General features: G+C 39.9%; 1 protein-coding gene across 4 annotated transcripts in view; it reads right to left on the reverse strand.

Moving 5' to 3' along the window:
- dacha (dachshund a) overlaps window positions 1-25,688 on the reverse strand; it is a 156,902-nt gene that overhangs the window by 36,087 nt on the left and 95,127 nt on the right. For all 4 annotated transcript variants that reach the window (XM_037546065.1, XM_037546066.1, XM_017705335.2 and 1 more), the window contains exon 3: window positions 16,645-16,776. In XM_037546065.1, the coding sequence (XP_037401962.1) occupies window positions 16,645-16,776 (132 nt within the window). The remainder of the gene's footprint in view (window positions 1-16,644; window positions 16,777-25,688) is intronic.

The following is a 25,688-nucleotide window of genomic DNA, read 5'->3' on the forward strand; positions in this document are numbered from 1 at the left end:
AAAAAGCCCCACGTAATTACGGCATGCATGTATGCGCACACACACACACACACACACACACACACACGCATACATACACACACTCACACATATACACACACACCCACACAAACTATGACAGATAGATTATATCACATGCTCCCCTCATCGTCCTCACATTCATATACAGATTAAGGTTGTTATGGTTAAATCCATTTATAAGTACTTTTGACATACATGATTCAAAATACTCTGTATGTAGGTTTATTTTCTGTCCAGGTTTCTAAAGGCTTCCTATAGTTGATCTTGTAAAACCATATTTAGGAATGTTTGAAAGGCTGTGCATATTTTCATTTGGTTCCTATTGGGTGCATTTCTATTGTCTGGCTTAAAAATAACTGATTAATCATCATTAATCATCACAATAAACAGCAGATTACTCAATAAATAACAGCAACATCAATAATAAATAGTGACAGCCCTAAACTTTTAACTTTCTTCATTTCTACACACTACATGCCCAAAAGTTTGTAGACACTTGGTCATCCAATGGTTCTTCCAAAATCAAGGGTATAAATAGGCAGTTTGTCCCTCTTGCATCAGAAACACCTCTAACAGTACCAGTTTAAGAAGGCTTTACACTAGATGTTGGAACATTGCTATGAGGATTAGATTACATTCACAAAAGCATTAAGTAGGTACTCATGTCAGATGATTAGTTCTGGATCACAAACTCCACTCCACCTCATCCCAAAAATATTCAATTGTGATTCATCACTCTGGAGAACCTAGTTACTGGTCCAGAGTCCAACGCCGAGGAGCGTTACATCCCTCTAGCCGATACCTGGCACTGAGCATTGCGAACCAAGGTTCATATGCAGCTGCTGCAGAGCATTCCATTACATTGGATTATCTAATGAGATTATGCAAGTACATAATGTGTGCTTGCAATTGACTGCCTGCATGAGGTGGGCAAACCTTAAAGTTGAATTAGAATAGAAAGGGTGTCTAGATACTTGGACATTTAGTGTATATCTAAACACTGCACCAAACTCTTTTACTGCCTCCTCTCTCCCTCAATATTTGCAGCTTGAAGTTGGAAAGAGGAATTGTTTAAAGCCATAAGACCCACAGGAAATGGAGCTTGAGAGCACATGTGGTACACTGGCTTGAAAACATCACCTCTCTCTCTAGAGCAACACCTCCTAGGCTTCCAGAAGAACAGCGACTTCTCCTTTGTTACATGCATCTTCACAGGGCCATTAATAAATAAATGACATCTACTACTTGAATCAAATGGAAAATAAATATTATCAAAAATGTCAGACAAAGAACACTTTAATCTACAGTTAAACTGTGAGTCATGAAGACAGAGCAATAGAGTGAGGTAGTTCCGTAAAGGAAAACGCTGGTTTATATAATGTAAAACCACAATAAAATTATTTGTACGGTTAGAACATTTCATATAATGTTGTTGTCGTATCATAACCACAATTTTTTTCTTTCTTTGCTTTTTTATTTAGACCATTTGAAAATGCCAGCTGTCCTTCATGACAACATGACCAATAGAAATGGTCCAAAGGAACAAAATCAATTTACATTAGTGTACAGTAAAGAATGCTTTTTTCCTTCTCCCGTGAAGTTACCGTTTCACTTTCGTGAGCATATGTGCAAGTAAAAAAAGTGTTATCTAACTAGTCTCCCTCCCCTTTGCTCCTCTGGAGTGTTTCTTTGGCCCGTCAGCTTCACCATCTGCCATTTACGCCAGCCCTCACCTACAGCCTACAATGTCTTCCTCCTGTTTCCTGGAGATACAAGAGCATGTGTGAGGAAAGACTTTGCGAATAATCCAATGTTGGGTCTGCCATTAGCTTGGAGGTCACCACTGCAGTGTAGCCATTCAAACACCAAATGGAAATAATCAATGGAAAAAGGAAAAGATTTAAGCAAAATCTTGTTAGCTTTGATCAGAGGGGAAAACAAATACACTGAAGCATCTTTTGGGTGGCTTGTTGCTTTCATGGCACAAAGAGCTGGACTTTTAATGTGTTGTTTGAGCTTGTAATGGGTTAGGGTTATATCAAGCTTCCTTTGGAGTGGCTCTCTGTGTTGATGTTGAGCTGGCCTACCACATTTATGAGCAAGGGGACTGTAAACAGCGTGTGAATCCGTGTTTACGCCACCAGACCTACCTCAAGCCAGTGAAAGTGGAGAGAATATGTGCACATGTTTACAGTGAAAAAAATGCAGTATAAACTTCTCACTCTGTATGATCTAAACTTCAAAAAGCTGATGTACATCATGCACTGATTCCCATGACTGAAATGGATAGCAGATGCTACACAGCACATATACATTTATTAATTCCAGAAATACATATATCAGATTTATCAGTATATCAGATGCTAATGCAAAGAATGCCAGTGTTGAATGGTTTACTACTGTAGTGGCAATAAGAGTGGATGAATGAAAGTTACATTACTACCAATTGATTTCAGTATGATTTCAGAAGCCATGATCATTAAAAACGGCAATACAAGAGTGTACGGAATTCAGGTCCTCGTGGACAACATCAATGTGGATCGAAGACAACATGATCCTAGATCAGCACTCGTATTCAGATTCCACATGAATCCATATCTGGAGCTTCAGTGTCCCACTGTGCTGTCCAGACGGTCTCTTCATCATTTGCTGAGTTCCAAAATACAACGCAGTTAAACACCTCATCAATAATAACTGCTCTAGATCTGAAACACTAACGCATGAGTCAAAGAGCTCATTCCAAGCAGACCATCCTCAAAGCAGCCACATGGGTTTCCTGCTCAGAAGAACAAGGAACATGGCCTTGCTTTGGTTCCACCACGCCTATTTAAAGCTAAACATACTGTGCGACACACACATACATTCATTAATATCGTTACACCAACAAACGCTCACATACACACATATGCACACACACACTGTCCGGGAGCGCATTAACAGCTTGTAGCGGGTACGGGCGGAGGACGCCACGCTGGCACTCTGTTTGTCATATTTCTTGTGGGCCTCGCCATCTGCCGGGGTGGCATTTTCATGGCTGTTTACCCTGACTCCCGCCAAGGAATCATCTGCCGTCGCATAATGCCGCCCCGCGAAAAAGGAAAAAAAGAGGGGAGGATTAAGTTGGTAATGCAACTGAGACTATTGCTAATTTGGTGTAATTGGGAAGAAATGAAGATAAATGAGGGCGAGGGATGGAGAGGCAATCAGTACGGCAGGCACTACAGCTGTGCTTTTGGCCAAACCCACCCCTCCTTGTCCCCCCGGTCCTGCGGCCCTCTCACCAACCTACCCCCTCCCCCCATCTTCAACAAGGTACAGGAAATCCAAGCTAATGACAAATATGCTCAGCTAACAACAGCATGAGCATGGTTCTGTGGAGGATTATTCATGTTTCTGGTGTTTTTGCCAGTGCTAGCCTCTGGTTACAGGTGGAGAAGAATCATCATGGTGATCATCAAATATCCACCTGTGGTTTGGTAAATGATGCCAAACCATACAAATCAAAGGTAATAACTTTCCGCACAATCTAAGTTCAGTGTGCTTTGTAGTTCAAAAGACATTGTGACAGACTGTCATGTATACTGATGTATATTGAAGTGTGCGATATTTCACGTTAGACAGGGAACGAATTTGGGAGTTCAAGTTTGGAATGAGAAAAAATCTAGAAAAGAAAAACTGTAATGTCCTGGCAAGCATGGTCTCTTCTGCTGCAATTTTGAAGGTTAGGTGGTTGACAGCACCATGTGTTTTTGTGTTCATGTGTATTTTGGAAACTGTATGGGATATCCCCAGTATTTCTTTATACTGTGCCAGGGAACTTGGCACCCTTCTATCTAACCTTTATCCACTATACAACTCTTCACCCACCTCAGACACACATCCCCTTTATGGACTTACATTAGCTTAAGACTTCAACATCTGCATGGGTCTCTGTGTATTGTCACTACATGTGATCTGCCCATATATGTTTCAAACAAGCTACTTAATTTGCATCCCACTCTAAAATGAAGGACAGTGCATAGCGCATAAGGAATCCATACACAAAACACACTGCATTGGAGTCATTCAAATGCCAAATACTCTAAAATCCATTATCAGCACATTTTCTACTGTAATCACGCTTGATATAATGGAGCTGGCAAGCACTCTGACAAGTCAAGCCCAACATCTCTCCTGTTTCATGTTATAGTCTAATGCAATACACTGCATCTAATCTTTAAAGCCAGGTCCTGTCCAGTTGGACAGATTCAGCATAGAGTGACTGCAATCAGATTAAATAGACTGTATTAAGTGCAAACTTGATGCTGCAATGGGTAAGGATGCACCATGGAGTCTTTACATATATAAGTAAACACCACATCCAAGGTTTTGCAGATGCTGGAAGAAGCTTGGGATTTTGGGTGTGAAAAATCTATTTACATGCAATAACAAAATAATAATGAAGACACATCAGGGAGGGAAAAGAAAAAACACTGAAATCATCAGTCATTAATTCTCTCCCAGAACAATGAGAAAACAATTCACGAGAGGCCCTGCACAAGATGTTTGAATTGAAAGTGAAAATGATTAAAGCGCACTCTTAATGAAGTGTTAATTGCTGTGAGGAGTTGGATGAAGGCTGGAGAAGAGGAGCTGCTCTGACAGGAGCAAAGGATGCAGCGTGGCTCCATGCTAACACAAAGAGAACACTGGATGGGAAAATATCATGCCATGTTGGACCACAAGGACGTTAAGACCCCACAAGCCTTTTCTATCCATTTCAAACACTCAATTTACCTAAGAAAGGTGATTTAACAAGAACCAAGGGCACAGCTCTTGAGTACTCTCTAGAAATAAGAGGTTCAGGGCAGTATCCACTCAATCTTCAGCAGCCTATTCAACCATAATACTGAATAAGAAAAGCAGTAGGGGCAGGGGCGCTCTGAGATGTACTGGTTGTGCTGTTTTTTCCCACTTCACATCACAGCTAGTGTCTATGGAAAAGTGCATGTTTGAGGTGTTTGTAGATAAACCCCAATAAATCTGCCCAGATGTTCAGCAAGGAAGATGCTAATTTACCACACTGTCTTTAGTGTTACCAGGGAAATCAGGAAAACAAACATGTTTCGAACATCTTTGCAAAATTTAGCATTTTTAAGTGACCAAAAAAGAGAATAGAAAATATCTCAGCTCCAAGTGTGATTATTTGTGTCCCACTGTTTTGGCAAATACATTACTTCTTTGGCTATTGCCTCTCAATTACCTCCATCATATTTAGAAATCCACCTCCAGCTGAATATTCAACATCTCATCAGCCTCTCTAAGTGAGTCCTATATTGTGTTCCTCCTGGGCCTTTTGTGCTGCCTAAGATGGCACAGTCTTTCACTTACCCTTATCAGAGAGACACATTAATGGCCATCAGAGGACTCTGTTCTCTTTGAACGGTTTACGGCGCCTTGCCTTTGATCATAAGTAGTGCTCGCTTCACAGAGAGGCTGAGAAGATGCCTCTTTGATATCGCCCTGCGTTTACATATCAATGAGTGGCACAGAAGATGGAGGCTCTTTCTCTCACTCTCCTCAATCTTTCTATATTTCTCTAAGAGAGCACCATGTTTTTGGAGAAACAAGAAAATAGATCCATGCTTTTGAAGAATATGACAAATGCTGCAAAAGTCAGGCATGCAAACACACAAGATTCACTTTATATTTGAAAATAACCAATTTCTTGAATTGTGGTGGCCAGTGGCCTGGATGCAGGGATGCCGTCAGGTGTTTACTGTAACCCCGGCAGGCCGTGGCTCATTTGGCTGGGTTGGGAACACGCTGCATCTTTATGGGCTTTCATTAGACGTCATTTTGAGGCTCATTTGAAATCAATCCCCCCTCGGACCCTCGCGGCGGCTCCGGTGTCAGGCGGATGAAAAATGAGGCAGGGCGCAGGGGCTCCGGGTGGACCCCCCCATCCGTCCTGCTTGGCCCGGTCCGTTAATACAGTATCATCTGGTCAAATGGGCGAGCAATTCCCACATCTCATTACCGATAGGAACTGTGGGTCATTACGCAGGATGGATTCCCATTAGCCGGACTGAAGGTTTGAGACTAAATACAGAAGCTTTGGATACACAGAGTTGTACACTGGCCACTTTGTTTTCCGCACACCTCAGCTGACACACCTCTTTAACTATTTTTCTACAGTCACTGATACAACAGAAGAAAGGTGATGGGGCTTTGAAAGGCTTCTTTCAGTATTCACTTTCTGTTGGAGACTCGATAAGGTATTCAATGAAGCAAATGTCCATATTGACCCATGGCTGTGATGCCTCAACGCTGACAAGCGCCTTCTTCAAGGTCAACATGCAGGGCTGCAAGATTGCCGTGTGTGTGTGTGTGTGTGTGTGTGTGTGTGTGTGTGTGTGTGTGTGTGTGTGTGTGTGTGTGTGTGTGTGTTATAAATGTATGCAGGCTAAACTTGTATATGAACTGACACTGGCACAAAAAACATGCCATGAAATGATGCTGCAGTTGTCACTGAACTGCCTACAGTGTGTCCAGGATACAGGGTTCTCTGTAATAAAGTATAAGCTTCAGTTGATTAAATACTATGCTGTACAATCTACCAACTATATTCCTGGAGTTTTTCCAGGAAGTCAAGCCCAGGCTTAGAGTGCAGTGGTGGGAGGAATATGAACCATTGGCCAATATGTGGAGGGTCATGCAGCTTTTTCCCTGCTCAGTCTTTCATATGCTCATCTTGTTGCATGGACCATCTGTTTATGTGACACTCTTCATGCTGGGTGGTATAATCAATGCAATTGAACTATACTGTATATACATATTTATACATATAGACACATAGTGTGTGTGTGTGTGATGTATTTTTTGTTTTGTATGGATCACACACATACGCATGTTGTTGTGGCTGTAACAAAACCATGTATCTCTAAAATGATAACTTTATAGGAGAAGGAAAATAAATTATGTAATAAAAATATTCTCAAAGAAGCATATTTCCATCTAAGAGTGTCACGATTGGCCCCTGCCAGTCTCCTCATGTGCTTATGTTTTAGTCCTGCTACATGCTTTTGTTTTGATCTCCGGTCCGGCCCCTTGTTTTGTGACTCTGCCCCTGATTGCTCCCACCTGTTTTCAACGTGTCCCTCGTTATCCTTGTTTTGTATTTAAGCCCTCTGTTTGCCCCTTGTGTTTGCTGGTCTTTGTTTGATGTAAGGTTAGTGTTTGAAGTGTATGTATTATTTGAAGAGTTTTCTGGCCTGTTTGGAGTTCTGTTTTCATTTTTGTTATGTCTGTCGCTCCTGCTCTCCGTATTGGCAGTCTGACCATGGACTGTTCTGACCCTGATTATGGATTTGCACTTAAGAAATCTCACTTCTCTTCGCACATGCCTCTGGTGTTAAAAAGAGCATATATCTCCAACTCCACCTACTATAATGCTATGAAATATCAAGACAGCCATACCTCTCTACTTTAATTGATAAACACAAAAATAATATCAAAGTCCTTTTTTTCCACTATAGACAGACTAATCTACCTTAACTTTTCTGGTCTCATGGTGATTTATCTTCTAAAATTTGCCAAGAGCTTGCAATTCATTTTCAAAAGAAAAAATTATTGATAAGACAGGCCATAGCTCAGCCACCTGAAACAATCTCTCATAACCTTCCTGATAAGCCACCAACATCAGTAATGACATCATTCTCTGTTATCAATTATCAGGAGCTTACAACTGTTATAAACAAATTTCGTTCTTCCACATGCAGTCTTGACCCTGTTCCTACATCCCTCCTTAAGATGGTGTCTGATTGTATTTAAAGTGATGTTTAATCTACTGTAAACTTTTCTGTCAACAGGTGCTTTGCCACATTTTTTTAAGTCTTGGAAAAGTTGTATTCCAGCAATTAAATGTATACTTAATGCCAAACAAGTTATATGAGAAGTTTCAATCAGGTTCCTTCTATCCATAGTACTGGGAAAGCACTGGTTCACATAGTCAATTAGGGCTGCAACAAACGACTAATTTGACAGTTGAATAATCTATTGATTACCGAAACGAATAATCGGTTATTCAGATTATGAATCACTACATTACCAAATAACTTTTATGTAGCTATTAACTTTTAAATTTAGCTTGAGGTTGTTTTATGCATTTGCTAAATAATAATGAAGACAATAAAGATGAATATCATTCAAGAGTTTTAATGAACTTCTCTGCTAATACAAAAGATAAAAAAAATGAAACTCCAATATGTTTTTACTATCAAAATGTATAACCAAGCATGTGCAAAGTAGCAGCTATAAAATTGAACAAATCTAAATCAATTTTCCTTTAATCAAGTAAATACAAAAAAATCTAATCTAAATTTAAATGTTAAATGTAAACAGTGCAGTCTGTGCTCTGGCCATTTTACTTTGCTGCAACTAAATTTTACAATCACAGGTCTCACTGAAATGGAAGAAAGTCAGTATCTCTACGTGCCCTTGTTAGAGTCTCGCTTTCCTCTGCGAGCAGATATTCAGAGGAGACGTGCTCTGATGAACTAATCGACTACTAAATTAGTTGGCAACTAATTTGGTCGTAGATTTTAGTCGACTAAGTCTTGACACCCCTATTGTCAATGACCTCAGTCTCAGCATGGATGCACAAAATCCCTCTATTGTGGTCTTACTGGATCTGAGGGCAGCTTTGGATACCTTTAATCACAAGATTATAATACACTGGGTAAACCTCTCAGGAACACTTTTAAAATTGTTTAAATCATATTTAGTAAATAGATACTTCTTGGTTTCACTGAGAAACTATTCATCAAAACAATAACATTTCTAGTGGAATCCCACAAGGTTCAGTTTTAGAGCTTTTTGCTTTTCTCTTTGTACACGTTACCTCTGTGATGCCATTATGAAACATTATATACATTTTCATAGCTTTGTTGATGGCACACAATTATCCATATATGATAATCAAGACTCTGTTGACAGGCTTACCAGCTGACTGTCAGATATTTTTCAGGCGAAAAAAGGTTCTAAAACTAAAACATGAAAACATAAAAATACTAATTCTTGGTAATTAAACTCAGCCCTTAAGCTTCATATATCAAACCTGAAGTGTGAAATCTGGGTGTATTTTTAGACTGTAAACTCTGTTTTATCCAATATGTAAACACAGTTACTGAAGTAGCTTTTTATCATTTGAGAAATATTCCTAAAGTATGGCCTTATCTATCTCATAGTGATGCAAAAAAACCTGTTCATGTTACAAGCAGAGTTGATTACTGTAATACTTTTATTACCAGGTCCCCAAAGAAAACAGTACATCCTCTAAAACTCTTACAAAACGTGGCATCATGAATCCAAACCAAATCAAAAAAGAAACCTCTATCACTCCTGTTTCAACAAACTGCACTGGCTACCTGTCTCTTCCAGGATAGATTTTAAAGTTCTGCTATTACATTTTAAGGCTTTACATTTTTACTGCCTGCTTATATTGCAGAATGTCTGTGTATATTCCAGCATGTGATCTTAGATCTGCAGATACTGGTCTCTTTCAGTTCTCTTTCTTTAAATTAAAACTCATAATTCTTCTATTATTGTTGACCTTTATAGTCTGTAAATAATCTATATAAGTGAAGATTATCATTGCTTTTAATAGTAGTAGTAGTCATAGTATTGTTGTTATTGTCGTTGTTGTTATTATTTTTATGAGGTTTTGATGACCTGGACAGTAAATAAGTGTGTTTGAAAATGAAAAATACTCTGTAAAAGTAAAAATGGCCATTAAGTACAAGCGATGCAGAAAATTGCATTTTGGCTTTATTACAGCTTCCATTCTTCTTGGGAGACTTACTAATTGCTTAGTTTCACCAAGAATCTGCAGAGATATTTTTTCATGTTACTGAAGTACCTTTTTATTATTTGAGACATATTGCTTGTAAACACCTCATAAGATCTTGTAATCCCAATTATAAATTTAGACTCTCCTTTAATAATAAACAAACTCATGTGCTGTCTGGCTTGGAAGAGACATGCTTAATTCCAATACCATGTACAGTACATGTGATTGGGTGATGCATGAAAATAAATATACTGTGTGAGTATTGTGTGTGTAAAAATTGCGAACAGAGATGCAAGTAATGTGAGTCTTTGTGTGTGCACATGTATTCATGTGTATGAGACACAGAGACAGAGACATCATTACTTTATCAGTGGTCAATGTGCAGAGATGGTCTGGACCAGGGGGGTGGTTTATGAAACATTAGTTTCAGATTTTAGATTAGATTTTTTGGATTCAAATTGTTAAAATTTGGTGAGAATTTACTCTGATGGTAAACCGTATCACATTATGAAGGCTTTGAGGACACAGATTTCCATTAACAGTCTATAACATTTCAAGACATGGTACTATGTGTGCCTTGAAAATGGGCTCAAAAAGTTACTTTGATGATTTCCAGCTCGTCTGAACTTCTGTAACTTAAGACTGCATGGTGAGCTCAGTGACTTTAAATATGGCACGGTCATAGGATGCCATTTCTGCTACAGTTTGAAATTTCTGCTACAGTTTGTGAAATTTCTGTCCTGCTAGATCTGCCCCTGTCAACTGTAAGTGCTATTATTGTGAAATGGAAGCAGCTTGGAGGAACAACAGCTTAAGACTTTTAAATTGCCTCTGGAAGGAACATCAGCAGAACTGACCATTAGGAGTGTCATGAAATGGGTTTCCATGATGGGGCAGCTACATACAAGCCTAAGATCAAAATGCACAATGCCAAACAATGGGGGGCCACTGGATTCTGGAGCAGTGAAAACATATTCTGTGGAGTGATGAATCACACTTCTCTATCACCAATATATAGGTTATGCTTGTGAATATGTAGTATTTCATTAGAACATCACTCTCCTAACATATAACGTATTAACAACAATGAAGAAGGAGAAGAAATCATCTCAGTTACATGTCTAAAATGTCCCCTTACGAAAAAGCCTTCTCATTGTCCTAGTACAACAATCCACAGTGGTTATTCTTTGAGGATAAACTTTGGGATGAACAGCCATGATCAGCCCATACAAAACTACTCTAGTGGCTGAAAAATAATCCAGCCCACCTTGGCCAGGACATCAAAATGGACCCTCCTCCTTCGTGATACTGTTGATATTATACAAAACCAAAAACTGGAGGAGATCAAGTGACAACATTTACAGGTGTTCAGAGAAGTGATTCCGGTTACAGAGGAATTATGGGAAGGGATGGAGCATGTGCAAGGGACCTAAGATGAAGAAGAAAGATTTCTTTTTAGCTGAAATGTCTGATGAAACAAGTTGCATGGTGGCAGCACTAGGACAGTCCGATCAGATTAAACAACAATGACACTTGCACTCTGATGAGCAAAGCACTTGAAAGAAAAGAGTGAAGGACAAATCAAAGGAGAGATGAGAGACAAGAAAAAAGAAACAAAAGTGCTGACCGCTCTGCTAGTTAAGAATTTGCAATGGGCATGCACACATGTCCCCCCAACAGACACACACACACACACACACACACACACACACACACACACACACACACACACACACACACACACACACACACACACACACTCTCACAACCTCTTTCTACCACTATTCTGCCACCTCTTTTTCTCTCTCTCTCTCCACCCACACCTGGTTTTTGCTAACTTGGCAAATCACGTGGCTGACAGATTCGAGAGCCTGTTTAAATAATGCATAGCATTTCTCTTTTAACTTGTCAGTCGCTCTGGCGAAAAATATATCAGTTCTTCTCTGATGTCATTTGTGACGGTGATTCTTCCTGACAGTTCTCCATTAGACCAATGAGCTCTCTCTCTTTTTTTTTGCTCAGCTATTCTTCTACTACCGCCTCAGACGAGAAACACATGTTCCTTCTTCTCTGTTTTAGCCGCTTTCCATCTCCCTCAGCTGCACCCCCCCCACCCCCCCACCCCATCTTTTTTTTCTTGTTAACAGGGTTTTTCGAAGATGTATTTATATTTAAAGACACCATTTCATGGGAGCCCCACTACCAGCTCTTCAGCCACCCCGGCCGGAGCGTCCCTGCTAGCGTAAACATTGCTCCCACCCCGCCCAATGTGCTTTACAGCTGCCACTGAACTTCCTCCACTGCACTTCGTGTGACTTGACTAAACTACAAAAAAAGTGAAAGGGCTGACTTACTCTGTGCCAAATCAGTAGCTTGATTGGTCTGTAAGTGATGTGGGAGGCATCAAACTAAAAGAATAAGCCATAAAGAGAGGGAAAACAAACATTTAAACACCAGTCGTGTCCCTGTGGTCCTTCTCCAAAAAAAAAAAACAAAAAACAAAAAAAAACCTCATCAGCCTGCAAGCTTTTGCCTTTTTTGTTGCCTCTCACATGCTCTCTCAAGGAAGGGTGAGGGTCATCATTTGAGGGAGAGAACGCGTGAGCGAGAGAGATTGAAATCGAGCCTATCTTCACTCACTGCCTGCTGCAGATATCTCTGGCTTTTTGTGGCACAATCCACATGGAGTGGTAGTGCGTGTGTGCATGTGTGTGTTGGGGGGGGTTGAACACAGATTAGCCAGATCCCTTTGATGTTCTCTTCAGAAAAAAAAGAAAAAAAAAGCAGCTTGAGAGTGAGAGAGAGAGAGAGAAAGTGCAAGGGGAGGGAACCAATAACACAGCTTGGAGGAACGTAAAGGGGGATGAAAAAAGGGGAGAAGTATGAAAGAGTGTGTAGAAAAAACAGAGACATCAGGGCTTTGCAGCTGTCGTTGGGGGGGAGCACTGCCACAGCAGAGAGAGAGAGAGAGAGAGAGAGAGAGAGAGAGAGAGAGAGAACCTGGGGTTAAAGTTGGCCACAGAGCTTTGGAGGTTGTTTGTTTAACTTGAAAAGCGCAAGGACACTAGATCAGATTCCAACCAGCTTCCCCTCCACAGCACACACACACAAACACATATGCACACACAGTTACAGTCCACCTCTCGGCCCTACGATAAAAGCACACTAACCGTGGACCAAAAGTGTGAGAAGTGAGGCTTGCTTTTCAAGGATCTACAGGGATGTCGCTCAGTAGACGTTTTGCCCACAAACTAAACATCTCCAGGAAGGTTCCACAGAACTCCAGACACTTGTGTGCTCTACTATAACACTTCATGACTAGGGCCAGACAAATATATAGGTTTGCTGATCTGAAAGTCCTGACATTTAGTGGCTGGTTTTATTTTTTATAATCATACAAACAATGTGCAAAAAAAACACACTTTTCTGTGAAGAAAACCAATAAAAACAACACAAAAATGAGTTATTTAGCAGGAACAGCTGAGAGTTCAATTAAGCCCCATGTGAAAATATTTTCAATTTCTGATGCTCAGAAAAAATGACAGTTGAGAACTGGCCATTACATTTGACAAATAACGGTTGATAAGTGACAATTATATAATACAGATAGTTCAAAACCATAGGAGACAATTATATTTTTGATCATTTTAAAATATACTGTCCATTTTATCAGTAATCAGAATTGGTGTCGATAACATTTTCGTACAAGTCAGGCTCTACTTACAACAGGCTGGGAGGAAAATCAGCATACTCAGGCAAACTGACTTCAAGAAGTTCACAGCTGCAGGCACTGAAGTTTGCTTATGAGGTAATGAACTTCTGGCACAAACATTTTTGCTTATACTGTTGTTTTCAAAGTCATTGATTATGTCCTCTTCCTTGTTAAAAGTGTATGTGCCCTTTGTCACCCAAGCAGCATAAAGGAAGCAGTAAGCCCTTAAAAATGGCTACTGAAATTTACATCAACCAAGTCAACCAAGAGCTTTTTGACCAAAGAAATCAGAACTTTCAGCCTAAAATACTTGCCATTCAAACCCATTTGAGCTTGATTCTGTAAATGTACAAGTATGCCCACTACATAGAGGAGTTAGGGGATATGTTATACTGCCACCACACCACACTCACATACATACACATAGTGCACACTCACATAATACATCATCTCACACTCCCATGCTTACTGTGTTTCACACTCCAGCATCGCCAGACACACACGACGCTGACAACTGCAAACAGGGATGAAATTCGACTCAATCCTCAATCTCAGTTTCTACTGACGTAGCCCCTGCAAGCTTGTTTTGCTGCCCTTTTACTCAGTGTCTCTCTCTTCATCTTCCTCTCTCCCTGTGGACGTCTCCCCAACTACAGTTGGAAATCCAGCACGTGAACTTTGAAAACAATAGCCGAGGTGAAGATGCTTTTCATCAAGAAACGAATAATATCTTGGAGGTAACATTGGGTTTGGAAGAAGGTGCCCCCTAGCAACGATTTTCATCACACTGCGGTGTTTTGTGCTGTTTTCAGCTGCTCGTTAAATAAATTTGACATTATGATCCCTTTTTCGTGACTAAACATATGACTTATAGCAGTCAATGTCAGCGTCTCTCTCTCTCTATCATTAGTGACAACTGCACATTATCAGCAACGGTACATTAGAAGCACGGTGCTTGACTGTGTGACAGATGTCTTCTTTCCATTTTCCTGCCATTCATTTTCTCCACACCCCACTCTATCTTTATCCTTCCAACACTCCTTCTGTAAACTTTGCATCCTTTTGTAATTTCTGCCAGATTACAACAATATCACGAAAGCAGAACTCCAGTGCACGCTGACCTGCAAGGGAAGGGAAAGGCAACTGCAAGATTCAGTAAAATCTCAGAAAGAATCCTGGCTTGTGGTGATTTTTTTGTAGGACCAAAACATGACATTTCAATCTTACTAGGGCTGTCAAGTGCTGGAATAAACACAAATGAAAAAATCTATTGAAATGCATCAGCAATGATTAGTTTTCATTATAATGTATATTTTAAATACTCAAACTGGTTGCTCCAACAGCAAGAAATGGGCTCTGATTTACATACCCACTATTTTTATATTTTCTTTCTAAATTTAGTCAAAGACTTCCCAGTTTATTATTCTAGTTTTGTTTAATAACACACACTGGAATAGTCATTTCTTATTGTTGCTGCTTTTAAAAAAAAATGGTAATTTATGAGTATATTACATGATTTCTAATGTAATTGTAATTCTCTTATGTTCCCAAGATCTAAAGCTTACCTAAATAAATGCCTTAAATTCATCTCTGACAAAACACCGAAAAATGCTAATGGCATTAATTCTTCCTGGAAATGTCTGAGAATACACAGTTGTTTCTAAAAGCCATGTAAGAGATCAATGATTGAGTTTGTCTTGTTTGTTTTACTACTTACAGGCTTTTCAACTGGCCTGTCAACTAAGTGACATGGCCAATGCAATCTCTTGTATTTATGTCTTCTTCTGCATATTCAGACTCACGTACTGTTTGTGTGCAAGTGTGTATGCAAGCGTGTGTGTGTGTGTGTGTGTGTGTGAGTGGGAGAGACACAGAGAGATAGAAAGAAAGAGAGAGTGAGAGAGCACTATTGCTGTTGGCAATAAGAACGGATGGCATTTGTGTCTGTGCTTGCTGTTGTTCACTGTGATAAAGTATGACATTTGTGTGCGTGTGTATGTGTGCCGTTGGTAACATCACAATCTAAATGCGCAGTCAGGTGGTGAACATTAAGGACGTCATTAGCCCCAATAAAGCAAAGCTACAGCAGGGAGGGAGGCGTGGGCAAGAACCCATTACCTCAGGTCGTGTGTGTGTGTGTGTGTGTGTGTGTGTGTGTGTGTGTGTGTGTGTGTCATCTTTACATGCAATATCGCCCCGATTCACTCTTAACCTTTACTGTGCCTCTACTCATGAGAGATCTGTTCATTCAATTTTGACTCTTTGACTCTTAATGTCACTGATACATTATGATTGACTAGTAAAGAAGGAAGCGTACCAAATGATTTGTGATGTATTACAGGTCAGACACTGTGGATGATTCAGATTCACTTGTCAAAAAATAGATGTGATTGTGTGTGTGTGTGTGTGTGTGAATGGCTTCAGAGGAAAAGCAAAATATGTAAAATTGCAACAAAGCAGAAATACAAAAATCTTTGTCTTTCTTTTGTGCTAAAACACAAACTGTGAGACTTCTGTATGAGTGTAAATCTCTGACATCTGAATGATTGGATTTAATTAGGATTCTTTTGTAAACGGTTCAATGCATCATCAAGTCTCAAATTCCATTAGATTATCTTGGCATGACTCATAATTGAAATGTAAAATGTAAGAATTGTGAAATACATGCAATCAAAAACAAAATATAGATTTTTTTGCTTTTTTTACTGAAAAAATGAACATTTAAAATGTATTTAAAATTTTACAAGATAACCAGAGAAGTTTATTTTGAACAAAAATGAGCATTTACAATTTAATTTAATATCACGGTACCTTATTTGAATAAATTACACTGTTTCAAGGTTGATGTTGTTGAATGACCCCCTTCAGGCTGATGAAGGTGAGGGAAAGAGTCAAGATAAAGCATTTTTTCAGATGCGTTCTCTCAGCTCTTCCTCTTTCAGAACCTGAACAGTGTTTTAGGATTGGGTCATTACAGCCAGGTTTCAGCTCAGTACAACTAGTAAAAAATGTAGGCCCTCACAAATATGAATCTGAGAATATGTGATCAGGTGTTTGTGTGGGTGATATGCAGGATGCTAACCTGCGTTGGAGTTGAGCTCTTCATTCTCAGACTCAGTGCCATTCTGGCTGCCTGCTCCGTGAATGTTGTTCATGGCCATGAGCTTCATCTTCTGCAGCTTCATTGCCTCCGCCATGGCTGCTGCCGTTAAACCTGCAACACACAGCTGACAGGTAAATATGCTGGATCCACACACACACACACACACACACACACACACACACACACACACACACACACACAAGCTGATTGATAATAAATGACCACCCTGTAACCAGCTAATGAAGACACAAATAACTTGTTCATAGTGACTGTATTTGGAGAATCACTTGCCTTCTGTATTTTCCTTCTCTTGGGAGGTTGATGCTGACCCTAACTGAGTCTCAACAACACCTGTTCCTCCAGGGGAAAATGGGGTAGACACTGCTTCCTCTAGCTACCCTATTCAGTGGACTTGTGCCTGTGCGTGTGTGTGTGTGTGTGTGTGTGTGTGTGTGTGTGTGCGCGCATGTATCCCAGGAGACCCTTCCTTACTCTCACACACACTTCCCGAGCCCTACCTTCAGCTCATCAAGGGCTCCACAACCCCGGAAGCCATCATCACTCAGCCCAATTAGGCCCCTAATTAATTCAATTAAACGACGAAGGGGCCGCATTAAGTAATTCATTAAGTGACGACGCAAAGCCTTTTTGTGCACACTGTGCTCAAAATTTCTTCACAAAAACCATTCTGGCGACAAGAAAGAAAAAAAAAGTGAAGACTCGTGTCCTTCATCTTTCTTTTTTCCTCGGGTTCAGAATGTGGATGTCACCTTGATCTAATTCATTACTGATATGGCCTGCGGAATCCATGACAGTACAGAAAACGAAATTCAGCTCTTTTGCCGTCTTGCTCAGTTGGTGAAGAACATGGCACACTTTTGCACTTTAAGTCCTGCCAAAGTCGACCACATGCTCCTCTGTCAAACAACAAAGGAGAAACATTCACAACTGAATAATGCAAATAAACCCAACCATCATAAAGCAAACTGAAATACAAATAATCTAAACAAACAAGTGCTAATCTATGACCAGTTGCACACCAAGTACTATAATGGTGTTCTGCGACACTGCAACCAATAACCACTAAGAGCTCATAGAACAGAAAGGATTACGTATGAAGACAAGAAAAGGCAAGGCAAAAAAAAACACGCAAACAAAGATGACATGGGAACTGCTGTACAACACGGCATTCCAAAAAGTGGACCTTCTATCTATCAATGTCAACATCAACTGTACACTGTAATTCTCAAGCACATTGGAATTGGTATACCAACGCTCTTATCTATATGCTGAAAAACCAAATCAGGCCCGGATAGACTTTGTAGTAGGGTGGGGAGGGGAGCAAGAGAGACTAATGAAACTACTTCTCTGCATGTATACTGGAAACAAGCACCTCGCTGTTTTTATGCACCCAGGCCCATCCGTGCGGCACAGTAGTGCAATGGCCACGTTTAAACAGAACGTCAGTGTGATTGATTCATTTTATTATGAGTTCGTTTTGTTTCCTAATCCCACAGACTGTCAGCCGTGCAGCTGCACAAGCTTCTGAGTGCATCTCAAACTTGCTCTTGAGATCTGAATTAACTGTCGATGTGTGTGTGTGTGTGTGTGTGTGTGTGTGTGTTTGTGCGTGCATGTGTGTGTGATGGGGGGGTGCAAGTAGCCACTGACAGAAAATGCATTAGGGTAACTCAATAGGGTAGTAGTCAATAAGATTTATGAAGAAACATTTTAGACTTGGAGGATATTTTATTTTACAGATTGCTGGACGTGAATATCCATATCAACATGTTGACATGTCAGAAAATATGCTGCTCCAATAGGCTTATATAGACAGTTTCCATGACAAAAGCAAACAGCTACAAATCCCACTGTCTGAGCCTTTAACGCAGAAGTTTTGGATTCATTTTCCAAATATTTTTATTTTATTTATTCTCTAGGCCGGAGAGATCATGTTTTGAGTCTTTCTCAACTGCTCTGTTAAACCTGCCTTGTGAAATCCTATGTGAAATCTTTTCAAATTGAGAGTAGTAAAACGTTGCACTTGCTGAGTTCAGTTCTCAAGTAATCTTAGGATGTGCTCGCCAAGCCTTTTAGATCAGGTAAGCCAATGTCTCATAATATTTGCGCACAACCAACAAGGTACATGCTATATATGACATGCTGCTAGAGAAATAGAAGGAAAAAAGGAGAAAACCACAAGAGGTGTATTGTCCCAGTGTGTTTCTGCCTCCCTCCCAGTGCTATGTGGAGGAGAAGGCCTGGAGATCAAACGGCGTGCGTAACAGTAATTGATGTTTGAGGGAAGTCGCGACCCGCGGAAATGGGAGCCGGCGGATGAAAGGCGAGAGCCGTTTTGCAGGGGTGGACAAACAGATTGCTTATTGTTTGCCTTTCATATGGCCCTTCAGATCTACAAGAGCTCCTGGTTCGGGCCTTTGAATGCTTCAGGCTTCAATGTGAGGCAAACAGCCCCCCAATACCAATCCTGCAAGAACCCAATGGACAGAGGACAGGAAAACTCATCCAACCTGTGTCCCACACCCAGGACAGACCCATCCCTGCTCACTTATTAATAGTTAACTTGGTGGAGAGGTGAGGGAGATGAAGGTTACTTGTAATAGAAGAAAATAAAAACATAGAAGCACAGGGTAGATACACGTGGCCACAAGGTAACATGGGACTGAAGCATGTTTATAATATTTCATTTTATTCAAGTAAACAAAATATAATAGCTTGAATTAGTTGAAACTGGAGTAAGCAATAGCTTCTTATATTGCCACATATTAGCTGAGGGCCTAGACTACCTGAATCCACCCTGCAGTAAAAGTTATATTATATTATATTGTATGACATTATATGATATTATATTATATATAGCAAATAAATAAAATGAATTGACCATTCATTATAATAATGCAATTATGATGTGTATTTAAACTTTATTTAAACTTTTCCTTTTGGGCCATCTATATTTCATAACTGCTGTAGTTCAGGTTTCTGCTGTAGATGATTTTTTACTGTTATCAGGCAACCAAAAATTGTCAATTTATGAAAAGACATCCTTTTTACAGTGTATAGTGAGGGACAGGAAGGTAGAAAGGGGTCAGGTGTGGGTCTGGATTCCTTTTGTGCGACGTGGTTAAACTGGTCCCCGAACCTAGACAACAATGTTTAATTAAAGAGTGGTATGAGAGGCGGATTCTAGAGGGAAGAAAAAAACCTCTAAAGGAGCTTCTTTTGATCTCAGAATCGGGGAGCGTTACATCAGCAGATTTAATTTCAGCTTTGAAAAGGGTCACTGTTTCACCAGGTTGAAGAGTTCAGGACTTTTTTGTATATCTTTTGCAGCATTAATGAAATTGTTGCTTCTTGGGTCAAAAAGTACAGTAGCTATCTACCACCTGAGACTGCTAGCGTCAGGCGTCTGCGTCGATTCCACAAGAGGTCAAAAATGTGAAAAGACGACAAATGAAAAGTGGTGTCCCTCGATATGACACACAAGTTCAGGGTGAAACATGTCAGTAACAGTAACACTGTTGATCTTTGGGCTTTTCAAGCTAACGAAGTTTATGCATGAGTGGAATGTTTATGTATATAAAAGTATGGGGAAGATAATACAGCCTGAGCCACTTACACATATAAGCATCTGTAACGTTCTGAGTGTTTAAAAAGGTTGTGAAAATATGTCAACAGGTGCAGAGGTCCATTCGAACCAACATTATGAAGCATTTTTTCTTTTTCAACTTATAGACTTCTTACTTTAGCATACACAAATTTTTGTTGGCGCATTGTCGAATCCAGTGACTGGCTTAGTTATTTGCTAGGGTCATTTATTTCACTAAAACCGCATGTGCAAACAGTTTTAACAGGTGCAGAATGCTTCGGTGAACCCACAGCGAGTCGGGTTAGTTAGATATTATCAGCAGGGGTCACATGATGGCGTGTCTGCAGATGTGCAGTTCTGCTGGGTGGCCGTACGGACTTAATGCAGCACGAATCACTGGACAACAACACCCCCCAACCTTCAAATATTTACAGCCAGCGCTCCTCCATCAGCGATGCAGTGTGTCTCTCCAGTCAGCTGGAAGAAAACCCACTCCGATCCCGGATGAGCCCCCATGGAACAATCGCATAAACAGAGTGGCTCGGCCATTGTATGTGAGAGTGCATACAAAAGCGAGGCAGAAAAAAGAAACACAGATGGGGGAACACTGAAAAAGGAGTAAAAAAGAGATGGAGAGGTGAAAAAAACACAGATTGCCTGTGAGAACAAGCCTGGAGAGATCATGTTTTGAACAAAGAAGGTCACTCGAGTGCTTTCTTGCTCACAGACTGGACACATTGTTGAATTGTGCATTTCTCTCTTTGGAAGAGGGGGGGGTCATTCTTTTTTACTCTGAATGTCTCAGGGAAAAAAAAGTATCACATTTGTGCTCAGCGAGGGAGAGAGAGAGAAACAGAGATGGTTGTGGAAATTTGATTCTCTAAACAGTAAATATTACCATCCAATTTCATGTTTTCCAAGTAATCTGAGACAGCGGAAAGTATAAAAAGGAATAAGGGAAAGAAGCAAGAGAAAGAGAGCGGAGGCTATACTGTATTTAATTCCTTTGGAATTTCCGAATGGCGGAAATCGGGATGGGATGAACATGCAACAAAGGCGGATGGCTGACGGGCGAAATCGGAGCTGCGCTCTTTTCTGTAAGGGGTGGCGAGAAATGGAGCGCGCTGAAAGTGGGCGAATAAAAGCCTAAATGAAAGGCAAAGGTTTTTCTCTGTCTTGGGACCCCCACTGTTTAGGTGATAAACCGGCACAAGGGGGAGAGGTCAGCACATGGAATAAAATGGGTTTTACTAACCTACCTATCAATTCAGCCTGTGAACAGCATTTCAGGTCTTTGGTGTTATGGCATCAGCACAAACCTTTGTAGCAAGTGCCACTGCAGACCCATGAAAAGGTCCAAATTTGCCAGGTCTTATCATTCGTCAGAAATCCTGGCTGTAAGTGCTTTCTTAACCCAGTAGGCCTCAAATCTTTACTGCATTATAACTTAACAACACTGTAGCAAGTTACCTGAGGCTTATTGTTACACTTAAAATTTATACTTAAAATAGTTATAGGTACATATAATAGCGTTCTTAATAGAGTAAAGTTACTTTCCCTGTGGAAGCTATTTAGACAAGTCTTAGGCCAGTGTCTCATTTCTGATGAGTGTGAGAGGGGGAGCGGATGGCGAGTTCAGTCTACACCTGTGCTCTGACAGTTTGTGAGCGCAAGCAGAAGAAGCAAGGCTCAGTAATTACTTTTAATGAAGGCAGACGCTGATGCGGAGCTATGCTGTTATTAGAGCCAGGATAAGAGTGCACACATGCACTCACGCACACACACTTCACCGTGGGAATAGGGACACTGATGCCCTAGACAGAGGGGAGTGTAAGGGAGTGGACGAGAAGGAGAGAGAGCGAGAGCGAGAGAGCAAGTTGTAGTGAAAACAAATTTTAGTGCTGATAAAAATGTTTGTGTGAACGCAGAGACAGAGGGAGAAAAAGAATGTTTGCTCTGAGTTTGTTTGAAGTGAGTTTGTTTTGCAGTGCTTAAATGCTTGTACACTTTAATTGCTCTGTTTCACCGGTTTGTAATTGCTCAACCAGTAAATTGCTATTGTTCTACCCCATTGTAATCATTCAGTTGCTAATGTAAAATTCAGATATGTATAGGTGTATGCATCTGTGTGTAAGAGTGTGTGTGTGCGCTGGCTTTGGTGGGAGGTACGCTGGATCGCTCATGGGTAGACATTGATCTGAGACTTTTATCACTCACACCAAAGGCTGAGAGCTGTGTCGGGGCGAGGGTGTGAAAAGGCTCCACACGTCTTGCCAAATGACCTGTGTGTGTGTGCTGTATGTGTGAGACAGAGTGAGAGGGCAGGGGTGGTTAATTACAGTGTGACATTCTGGGTATCCAAAAAAGACACACACACACAAAAGGAACGATGATGTGTGTTCCCGTATTTGTCTCACAAAACTGCCGAATGCGCTGTCCTATAGCAAAGGCCCTCTTAACCTTTCAATGCATAACTGTGCAGAAAGTTAGAACTGGTAATAAAAAAAAAGCTTCTTGAAATTTTAGATGCACCACCTTAATCATTTCTAAATCACAGCTCACTGAAACAAAAGTGCAGATCTCCACTGCGTTCATGTTCATAAAGTACTGTGCAAAAGTCGGAGACCACTAACTTTCCAGTCAAGTTGGCCATTAAAGGGGAATTCCATCAATTTTTCAAGATTTCTGCATAATTGAATGGTTAAGATGTAATTTGTTCAGAGTGGTTTGATTTGAATTGTTCCATTTTAGAGAAATTAACTAAGCCATGCTTTTTGCAATGGCAGTAATAAAAGCCAGACATCTGCAGCGTCAAAAGTCTCTAAAATTGACCTCACAGAAAAAGGCAAAATGGTTATTCATTTGACGCCAAAGACATTGTTTTAAAGAGGTTTTAAGATGCTTGATTCATTGTGGAGATGTACATGTGGGCTATTGTAAGGCAAGAAAACTTATTTTTTCTCATTTTATTTATTTTTTATTAATTTTTACTTTATTATCAATTTTACATACAAAAGCACACGATGCATGTAGATTCACTGGTCAGTAAAAAAGTGGTTATGCTTGCATTATTTTCATCACAACCCCTGGTTTTATCATCAGCATCGTAAAGAAATCTGAGACTGCACATTCCTCTACAAAATTTCAGTATTTATTGTGTCCATCCCTTTTTACAGCTTCCATTTTTTCAGGAGACTTGCATTCCGTTTTTCAAAGTAATCTGCAGAGATATTTACAGCTCCAAAGTTCAGTCTTAGAAGGAAGTTGCATTGTCTGCTTTTCATGACTCAAGTAATCCCAATTACAAATGTTGGACATCTTCACACCTACACATCCTTTCAGACCCATGGCGCTGAGTTGTTTTCTCACAAGGATGCCAGCGAGTGTGGGGCTACATCTTCTATCTTCTAGTATATTTTTAAATCTATTTTTGGAAACTCTTCTTTTAAACTGATTTTTCCTTGAACATCACATTTCCTCATACAAGAGCATCAGCTAAGGTGTGTTTGGGTTAGCTGCTTGTGTGAATTTTAGTGTGCCTTTGAAGGTGAACATTAAGTCATTAAGAGCTTTGGTAACAGCTTTTGTTGGAAGGACATAGCTGTAACTCAAAGGTTTAAGATTAGAAGCATGGAAGTTAAAGGAAGGAGTTAAAGTGACAATAGCTGCATAAAAGGTGGATAAATTAAGTACTGATGGATTTAATATTATACTTTTCAAGTTTCCTGTTTTATGTGTGGCACTGAAAAACTGACTTGTTGTACAGCCATTTTGTCTGGTCTTTGACCTTTGACACAGTAGTACTGTAAGTAGATTTTTAATTTTATTATTTTAAATGAAAAAGCCTTGCTTAAACTTTCCATTTGTGCCTTGATTTTGTCAATTTTGGACAAAAACCACAAGAAAAGCAACAACCTCAAACCTAAACTGAATGTAAATGTAATTACTGTGTAACCTATTATGTAATCAGACAAGTCCTTAGTTAATTACACTTAGATAGTACGTTTAAAGAAAGTAATAACTGTCAACATCTAAGGGTTATTAAAACAAGAACCCCTTAAACTCACTAAAAGCTGCACCAATTAATCACGCATTTGATTCCCATACTGCATAATTGCACAACCCTGCCTTAACCTTCACGTTAAAGCCTTCCTTTAACCCTCTGTATTATACAACACCGCAGTCCAAGTGGCCACAGGAATTAAGCGATAATTAGCGAATGCTGCAGTGGCAGCTTGTGGTTTTATATTACATCAAGGTAAAATTACACCGAGCTTTGTTCCTATCAAATGGGAATAAACCCTTAATTAACTCCCTGCTGTAGCAATCACTTCCCTCACATTTTTTTCTTTCATTGTTTTTTTTTTTTCTCAACTCCTTAATGTGTACAGGGCCCATAAGAGATGTAGAGATGTTGGCATGTGTGTAATGACCACATCACCGTAACTAGTGCTCATCCTTTGCAACCCTTTTTTTTAAAGCCATCTTGGGATGATAAGAGGAATGGTGATGATGTAGTGAGGGTCAATTAAATTCAGATTTTTTTTGTGTTGGAAAAATGATTAAAATGATACAATGTACAATAATAATATAAAAATAAAATACTACAAGTGTTATAACCTAAAATATATTATTAATAATAATGATAATAATAATAATAATAATAAGAAGAAGAAGCTCTTCTGCTACCTAAAACTAATCAAAATACCAATAACAGGTACAAGATAAAAATAACTTGAAACATCTGCACTGTCCTATGACTGTAACACAGTGTGTATACTTCAACTTTAGCCACATGATTTCAAAGAAGTCTGTGTAGGTGAGATGTGCATTGAAAATGACATCATTATGTTAATCACAGTCCTCCCATTTGTTGCTAACTTTCATTCGAGAACAGACATGAAACTATGAATGCACAGGAAGAAGAACAGACCAAGACCAACTGCTCTTGAAAGAGTGTGTGGAGTGGGCAGTATGAGTCTGAAGTAAAAGGGATGAGTTGTGCCCATGATTGGTTTGTGGGCGTTCTGATCCACAACATCAACAGCAGCCCTTGAGGAGCACTGAATGGTGGGTGGCAGAGGCAGAGTCGATTAATAACCTAGTGCTGGGCCTGTAGATTGCTGTTTGTGTGTGTCTAAGGAACTGTATCACACTGTGTGTTTGATAGTAAAACTTTACACAGGGTCAGTGCGTGCAGACTGTGAACACAGTGTGTATAATATGTTTTCCTGAGATAATTAAGTGTATTAACAACATAAAATCAGTAATCTACCCTTTGTAGCTTTTTATATTTAGCTTTGTGTGTGCAGACGTGGATGCGCATGTACACATACACATACGCACATACACGGCAGAGCTGCAATCAGCAGTGATTTCTAGGCATCCCTTTAACCCCAGGAACTCGTTAATGTTT

Source organism: Pygocentrus nattereri, chromosome 16, assembly GCF_015220715.1.
Source record: "Pygocentrus nattereri isolate fPygNat1 chromosome 16, fPygNat1.pri, whole genome shotgun sequence".
NCBI classification, from domain to species: domain Eukaryota; kingdom Metazoa; phylum Chordata; class Actinopteri; order Characiformes; family Serrasalmidae; genus Pygocentrus; species Pygocentrus nattereri.